The 8,544-nt window shown below is 45.0% G+C and overlaps 1 protein-coding gene across 1 annotated transcript; it reads left to right on the top strand.

Moving 5' to 3' along the window:
- The first annotated feature begins 1,009 nt into the window (after positions 1–1,009).
- On the top strand, positions 1,010–8,535 carry stom (stomatin). Its single transcript, XM_068753345.1, has 7 exons — positions 1,010–1,148; positions 2,975–3,084; positions 3,331–3,403; positions 4,799–4,881; positions 5,042–5,245; positions 6,490–6,624; positions 6,714–8,535. The coding sequence occupies exons 1-7, from the start codon at positions 1,088–1,090 to the stop codon at positions 6,900–6,902; spliced, it is 855 nt and encodes a 284-aa protein (XP_068609446.1). The 5' UTR covers positions 1,010–1,087; the 3' UTR covers positions 6,903–8,535.
- Positions 8,536–8,544: the final 9 nt, after the last annotated feature.

Here is an 8,544-nt window from a genome sequence, read left to right as displayed (position 1 = left end):
CTATCTATCTATCTATCTATCTATCTATCTATCTATCTATCTATCTATCTATCTATCTATCTATCTATCTGTCTATCATCTATCTATCTATCTATCTATCTATCTATCTATCTATCTATCTATCTATCTGTCTGTCTGTCTATCTATCTATCTATCTATCTATCTATCTATCTATCTGTCTGTCTGTCTGTCTGTCTGTCTGTCTGTCTGTCTGTCTGTCTGTCTATCATCTGTCTGTCTGTCTATCGTCTGTCTGTCTGTCTGTCTGTCTATCATCTGTCTGTCTGTCTATCGTCTGTCTGTCTGTCTGTCTGTCTGTCTGTCATCTATCTATCTGTCTGTCTGTCTGTCTGTCTGTCTGTCTGTCTGTCTATCTATCTATCTATCTATCTGTCTATCATCTATCTATCTATCTATCTATCTATCTGTCTGTCTGTCTGTCTGTCTGTCTGTCTGTCTGTCTGTCTGTCTGTCTATCTGTCTATCATCTATCTTTCTGTCTATCTGTCTGTCATCTATCTGTCTATCTATCTGTCTGTCTGTCTGTCTGTCATCTATCTGTCTATCTATCTGTCTGTCTGTCTGTCTATCTATTTATCATCTATCTATCTATCTATCATCGAATTACTGTTATTATTATTATGAGTAGTAGTAGTAGTAGTAGTAGTAGCGGCCCTAATAGTTCATGAGTAATCAAAAACAAAAGGCACACATGACAATTTAAAGTAAAACATTCTTCCACCGTAAATGATGTCCTATGGACGGAAACAAAGTAAAGATATAAGATATATGATTCCCTGTGAGGACCTCTGGAGCCCCACCTTGTGAACTACGTGCTTTACGTCTTTGGTTAGTTCGATAAAAGACTACAATTGAAAAATTAACTTCATTTCCTCTCCTGCTGCAAAGACTGGTCCGTCGATTGGCCAAAAACGCTGCGACGGGTGGGCGGGGCCCACGTCCAGTAAAAGCTCTGCGTCACAAGCGCCTGAGGCAAAGTTCGGGGTAAAGTTAGCCCAGGCAGCATTCACTGAGCGAACGCAGGACTGCTAGCTGAAGCCGGAAGATACTCTGTTCGACGGTAAACATGCATTCCGAGAAAGAAGATTTAACAATGAAAGGAGCCAGAAGACAAGAACGCCAAGCCGGTAAGCCGCGCTCATTTTACGTGTGTTCTTTTACTTTTACCGCAACGACATCTTTATTTGCTATATTAGCAGTGAATGCATGCTAGCAGACGCTGTTAGCTAGTATGGACCGATCCAAAGCTAACGGTGTTAGCATGTTGACTCGAAAACCAGCCGTAAGGTAGCGGTGTCGTCTGGCGTTGTCTAACGTTGTTAAACAAACAAACAAACAAATTTAAAAAAATATTAATGCAACTCAATACCGTAGAGCGTCTTAAGACTAACACCGTGCGTGCATTTGTTTTCTTTATGGTTAGCTTATAGCTACGTGTTTATTAGCGGATGTGACAACCTAATTCTACACTTTCCTCTCAAATGTCGAACTGTCAGTTTTTCTAGCCTGTTTCGTGTTGACGGATTCATAATTAATCTGGTTGTCTTGACCCAGTTGTATTTTGTCGTTTTAATTATGGGTGTGGTAATTCTTCAGGCCTTGCAGAAGGGTCGTTATGTCAGTACAGCTCTTATTAACTCATTCGATGCCAGCCATCCTCCAGCGTGTTTATCAAGGCCCACGGAATATTTAGTACTATGTAAACAACAAACATATCTAATGAAGGATTACTAAAAAAACGAGCTTTCTGTGCAGAGAAACATTTCAAGCAGATCTTTTTTGTTTTATTGAGACATCTCAACAGTTGTTTACTTCTAAAAAACAATAAAAGCAACGCTGAGAAGGAGCTTTTGATGTTATAACACCTTTACAAAAAAAACCATCAAACTGCACAACATCAACATTTAATTAACCCAAAAAAAATGTGAGCTTTTTTTTTTTTTTGCTGTAACAGCTAGCGCAAATCCCGTGTGTGTGTCTTTAGACGTCAATGGCATGGAATAAGTTAATTGCCTCAGAAGTAATCCTTGTTATTTTTTCACATCAAAGAAACTTACTACTAAATCTAAGGATATAAAAGTATTTTTGCCTGTATCAGTGATTTAATATTAAGTAACGCTGTTACAAATCCTTTGATGGCGTATTGACTTCCAACTCTGTCTGTAGGTTCAAGCAGGCAAGCTATACATGATATTGAAGGTACGGATATCATTCGATGTTGCATGTGACTGGAGGAAATGCTGTCGGTGTGCAGGTTGTGTCTAATATATGCTTGAGAGTGAGACCAGCAGAGCTGATCAAAGATCTAACGAAGTTACAAACGACATAAAATCTAGGCAATAAGGAATGGAAAATTAGTGATAAAGGTCAGAGAGGCCAGACTTTGATGGTTTGGACATGTCCAGAGGAGAGACGGGGACTATATCGGTGGAAGGATGCTGAGGGTGGAGCAGGGAACAGGGCTAGAGGTCGACCCAGGAGAAGAGACATGGACGTAGTGAGGGAGGACGATGCAAAGGACAGGGCTAGAGGACGACCCAGGAGAAGAGACATGGACGTAGTGAGGGAGGACGATGCAAAGGACAGGGCTAGAGGTCGACCCAGGAGAAGAGACATGGACGTAGTGAGGGAGGACGATGCAAAGGACAGGGCTAGAGGACGACCCAGGAGAAGAGACATGGACGTAGTGAGGGAGGACGATGCAAAGGACAGGGCTAGAGGACGACCCAGGAGAAGATACATGGACGTAGTGAGGGAGGACATGAGAGTGGCTGGTGTTGGGGAGGACGATGCAAAGGACAGGGTGAAGTGGAGAAGGTTGGGTTGCTGTGGCGATCCCTCACGGGACAAGCTGAAAGTACAGAAGTAAGGAATGTAAAAGAGCTGCTGTAAAGGATGCCTGAATTAAAATGGATTAAATGAGTTGTATTCAGTTTGTCTTCTTCTGTCCCAGCTTTGGAGAATCCAGATTCTGGCATCGGCGTCTGTGGCTGGCTGCTGGTCCTCTTTTCCCTCCTCCTCATGGTGGTCACGCTGCCCGTCTCTATCTGGATGTGCATCAAGGTCAGCTACTGCTCACATTCTGCTTTTCATTTTTGCAAGGTGTGGTGAAGTTAATTATGGAGGAAAAGGAGCACGCTGTTCAGCCGGGGCCAGAGCGGTACTAATACCCGATTGTGTGTAGTAATTTAGAATCTGACCCATTGCTTTGTTTTTACTTAAGATTGCGTTGCATTTTTTCTAAAATATACCGTATATATAAAAAAATGAGGGCCCACAACCAGCCCGTGTGTGTTTGTGTGTGAACAGATTGTGAAGGAGTATGAGCGAGCCATCATCTTTCGTCTGGGGCGCATTATACGGGGTGGAGCCAAAGGACCAGGTCAGACCATTTTTACAGTACCACCATGTACTTATAAATATCCTCATCTTGAGTTCTTTGATTGAAACATACTCCCAATGTAGTTTCAGGGTCTGCATTCACCGCTTCTTACAGTCGTTACAAGCTCCGAGTAACACCTGAGCTCATACATGATGTTTTAGATCGATTCTCTGATGCAGGCTGCTTTGGGCGAGTCAGTGGGGCGAGTCGGTGGGGCGAGTCGGTGGGGCGAGTCAGTGGGGCGAGTCAGTGGGGCGAGTCTCCAATCGACACGGTCTCTCTTTCCAGCCTCTGAAACCAGCATTCTGCTGGACGTTCCCACCCATCCCCTTCCTGATTGTGGGCAGGATGTTGAAAGTTAAATAATTAATCTTTTGCAAATGGAAACAAAATATAAGGTTCCATGATAACAAGAGGGATGCCCTACCTCAAAGTTCAACCAATGGGCATTCTACCACCAACGTGGGCTCTGCCGGCAGCCGTATTCCGGTCAGGACTTACTGCATAGATGTCTGAAGCATCTGCTCTCATTGTGGCTTCTGTTTTTGAAAGGCAGATTGAATTCTAAAATGCAAACCCCTCCAGAAGGAATACATCCCATAAGTCCCCGTCTCTTTAGCTGTGATTTCCTCGTTTATTGGATCGAAAACAAAGGCAGTGTCCTCAAAGTGCTGAAACGTGAGAGCCGGGGGGGGGCTTGTTTATGACAGTGTGGTAATTACAGCTCTCTACCAGCAGGCTTTATTCACATGGGAGCCCGAGAGCTGATGCCAGAGTTCAATCTACAATTTGGTTTCTCGTAATGGCCGCTCTCAGAATCTGCAGTTAGGATGGGATGGTTTACTTAAAAATTAAATGTATGTACAGTGTGTACATTTTACATCTTTCTGCACCCCCCAGCATCCTTGATCGTGGAATTTTCCACTCCTTCACGAAACAGTTTAAAGACTCTGAGGCTGCTTTGCTCCTGTGGCAGGCGGTAAAATGGAGAATGCTTGAAATGTCAAGAACTAAGTGGTGACGTTGTCCCGGCTTGCACCCTGGAACAGATCTCAACTCAAACGCCCACATCCTGACAGGAAATGCGGCCCCCTCGTCCGGTGCGGCGTTAATGTTTGCTAAATGATGGCACGCCTAGCGCATGTCTGTTTAACGGGCGCAGGCCGAGCGTTGTCTAACGCTCTAATTCAATCGCTGCGACTTGAGAAGAGCTTCTGAAAGCTGCAAACATCCCCGGCTGCGCCTCGCTGTGGCTGCGGCTGCGGTCTCACGAAGACGCTCGACTTGGCCCCCCCGCCCGATTTTCATTCATGTTTGTGAAGACACGTTCTCATTCTTGCGTTTGCAGCGGCTTCACTCTTTGTCGAGATGATTTGCATTCATCCCGTTTCACAGGGCTCTTCTTCATCTTGCCGTGCACTGACAGCTTTATTAACGTGGACATGCGCACCATCACCTTCGACATCCCGCCGCAGGAGGTACGACACGTTCACAAGAATTTAAAAGGCGTCTAAATAATTCCGCGGATTCTTGTGCATCGGTGAACATTTCTATAATCATTTTCCGCTGCGCATGTAGCAGTTCTAGCTAACCGTCGCTAACGTATCCATTGCCTACCTGTTGTTGCCGGGCTACCAGGTGTTGACCAAAGACTCTGTGACTGTGAGCGTTGACGGCGTGGTCTACTACCGGGTCCAGAACGCCACTCTTGCTGTGGCTAACATCACCAACGCGGACGCTGCCACCCGGCTGCTGGCCCAGACCACCCTGAGGAACGTTCTGGGTACCAAGAATCTGGCAGAGATCCTGTCTGACCGTGAAGAGATAGCACACAGCATGCAGGTAGGGAGCATTGGCTAGTAGGATACGTGCTGCGTGCTAAGACGCTAGTGCATCTAGTACTCGGTATTACCAGTCAGTACTTCACATTTTACTTTAAACAAGGTAACTTTTATTTATTTTTTATTTGCTAATCTGTTTGAATTCCAAATATACTGTACATAAATGCACCAACGTTTTGTCACACGAATGTTCCGTAATGATGCCGATGAACGGCTTCCGTAGTTCTTAGTGACTCGGGTGACATTCCTTCCTGCCATTGTTGGGAAAACAAAGGAATCGCATCGTAAACCTATTTTGACGTGAGTAGAAAGGAACGTAGGCGATAATGTGAGGCTCTGATAAGACGGGCGACTCGGAGAAAACAGAATGGAGGATTACGGCGCCGCTTTGCTCGGAGCAGGCTTTGCCTGAACTCCTGAGTTAAACCAACAAACTGCTGTTAAAAATGTGCATCAGCTTTAATCCGAGAAACATTTAGTGTTCCCGCGTTCTATGTAGAGAACAGCTGTTAGTTTGGATTTGAGTTCGGTTATGCGTTCATGCATCAAACTTTTATTTCCCGTTCGTGCTGAGCCTTCGTAATGGATGAAATATAAACGTTGACGCTTTCACAGTCTGGAGGTTTTCTCACAGCGAGCCTGTCGATCATTCATTACACGTCGGCTCATGTTGGGCATTGAGCACGTATCGGTTTCACACTGCTGAGGATGAAGCTGCAGGTACTGTTAATGTGAGATGGGCTTCTCTCCACGCCAACATTTATCGTTAATTTTTAAAAGTTGACAATCCCGAATGCTTCGTAAAGAATAGCCTCTCACGTTTTCCTCAGATGGTGTGCGATTTTATTTAATATGCTGAAAACAAACTGCTGCTTTACTAATGGGAGAATCCGATTTCATATCTCCGAGCAGCCTAATGTGGCGTTATTGATCTGAAAACATCCTGCATGAAGTGATCGATGCGTAGGAGCTTAAATTATTCATCTGTAAAATGACGAGAGAGCTTTGGTGCTACGGTGTGAATATTCTCAGCGGCCGTCATCCCTGTTTTAGGTTGTACATTAACTCAAACTTGGAATAAAAGCGTACACCCAGGTCCAGCGCCATCTGCTGGGGGCTTTCTCTGTCACTCATTTTAGCAAATGTGGCCCCCAAAAAATATACATTTGTTTGTGCTAAATGTGAAATGAAATGCTGAACAGAACCTCAAGAAACGACATGAAACGGTGCTTCCTGTTTTCTCAGTCCACTCTGGATGACGCCACAGACGACTGGGGGATCAAGGTGGAGCGGGTGGAGATCAAGGACGTCAAGCTGCCCCAGCAGCTCCAGAGAGCCATGGCTGCTGAGGCCGAGGCCACCCGCGAGGCCAGAGCCAAGGTGAGGCTCCGCCTTTGAACGCGGGGGTCCTGCGGGTGTCCCTCGGGTCTCCTTCATTCACCTGTCGTGCTCGCCGTTTCCTTCTCAAGGTGATCGCAGCCGAAGGCGAGATGAATGCCTCGCGGGCCCTGAAGGAGGCGTCCCTGGTGATCGCCGAGTCTCCGTCGGCCCTGCAGCTGCGCTACCTCCAGACCCTCAACACCATCGCTGCCGAAAAGAACTCCACCATCATTTTCCCGCTTCCACTGGAGATGATGCAGGGCTTCATCAAACATTAAGTCTGGCCGTTACGTTTCCCATGATGCATCACACAAACATATTTGGGCTCCAAACCAGCAGTGCTAGAATCACCCTGTTGTCCCACGATTCACGAAGCTGCTTAAAAGCTTAATCTCCTCGTCATTGTTGCTGATTGACCAGTGCCAAAAATAAGTGCAGCTGTTAGCTCGAGCTAAACGCCGACTGAACTGATGCCACAGGTTTAACCGGAACGGTCACAGCGCAGGTTGTTTGTTCATCCTGCCGTCTTATTCCGCTCGGAATGCAGGACCTATTATTCAGACGGTTCATATGAGGTGCCTGCTGGATTTGCGGCCTTAAGTAAAACGCGTTTGTACTTCTGCATCTGCTGATGCGTCGTATGGCAGCAACCACTGCCAGGATTGTAGGGCTGCAATCATTTAAGAAGCAAAAGCATCGCCTTTATTCATAAATAAACGAATGACATTAATCCCAATCTCCAAAACCAAACTGAGTATTTTCAGATGTTAACTGTGCACTCACTTTTTCTTCTTTTTTTATATGTCAAACCCATTTCTACTTCACTGCAGTAACTTTGTAACCACTTAAAGAATACTGTCCTTTAAAGTCCTGATTTGCCCTCGTTTGATTTGCTCTGCGAGTGGAAAAGAAGCGAAAGACATTTCCTGCTAAAATAGACTGTTTTTACGAGTTCTTTGATTTCAAGCTCAAACCTGGCTGAGGTGTCGGGTGTCGGGTCGAATATTACTCAAATACGTTTACTCTGTTTAGTGTTCATTCGCTGTGTCGGCTGAATTTAGAAGGGTGGGCTAAATATTAGGAGCACCACCCGCCCCCGTGTGGATGTTTGTGCGGTCAGCTGTTTCGACCGGTTTGTCTAGTACAAGTGTAAAAAAGAAAGAAATGCATGTCTGCCAAAAAGCCTTAGCCTTCTGCCACCAGTTCATTTCACCGGCAAACACTGTTTCTATGCACTTCAAATGAAGATCAAGGATTTTAGTTACCTTTTTTCTAAAAATGCTCTTTTACGGTTCTTTTTTTTTTGCAGGTGTAAACTAACAAGCCAAATATGTAAACCGCTTCTACTGTAAATGTGTTCTTTGTCCTCATTTAATCACATAAAGGGCAGCAGTGTTAAACATGTTGGTGTCCAGTAGGTTGTGGCTGGAATGTTAGTATATGCTGTACGTCTGTGCAGGATATACTATACACTATATATATATATATATATACTATACGTATACATATAGTCCTCTAAAGAGTATTAGCGATTGGTTGTGGCTGGACATGTGTTCAGATTTGAAGCGTTGCTTTATTTCCTTTTGGTATGGAATGCGCTGTCTGTGTTACTATGGAAACCCCTCTATGTTTGGGTTCCTGCTGCCGGGTTCGCCCTCTGTTACTAGAAGCCTGTTAGAGAAGGAAGCAAAGTGTTCCGATCCATCCCTGGGCGGCGTCTCCGTTGGTTCACCTGGAAATCTGTATTTGTTACGAGACAAAAGTGCTTTTCTGGGACGTCCATAAGAAGGAACGCCGACGCGTCATTCAGAATTCATTGTCTCTGCGACTGACGTTTAGTTTCCTAAAGTTTGATGGGATTTTATCCTGATATATATGTGAGATGTTAAATAAAGGTCTGTCATAAAATAAGGCTGTCTG

The sequence above is a fragment of the Brachionichthys hirsutus genome, chromosome 19 (assembly GCF_040956055.1).
Source record: "Brachionichthys hirsutus isolate HB-005 chromosome 19, CSIRO-AGI_Bhir_v1, whole genome shotgun sequence".
Lineage (NCBI taxonomy): Eukaryota > Metazoa > Chordata > Actinopteri > Lophiiformes > Brachionichthyidae > Brachionichthys > Brachionichthys hirsutus.
Note: the sequence above shows the minus strand (reverse complement) of the source record. Positions and strands in the feature narration are given on the sequence as shown.

Bases quoted from the DNA above. Each gene is read 5' to 3' on its own strand.
- stom (XM_068753345.1), top strand. From the start codon at position 1,088: ATGCATTCCGAGAAAGAAGATTTAACAATGAAAGGAGCCAGAAGACAA. The intron at 4,882-5,041 runs GTACGACACGTT...CCGGGCTACCAG, and splicing joins TCGACATCCCGCCGCAGGAG to GTGTTGACCAAAGACTCTGT. The intron at 6,625-6,713 runs GTGAGGCTCCGC...TTCCTTCTCAAG, and splicing joins CCCGCGAGGCCAGAGCCAAG to GTGATCGCAGCCGAAGGCGA.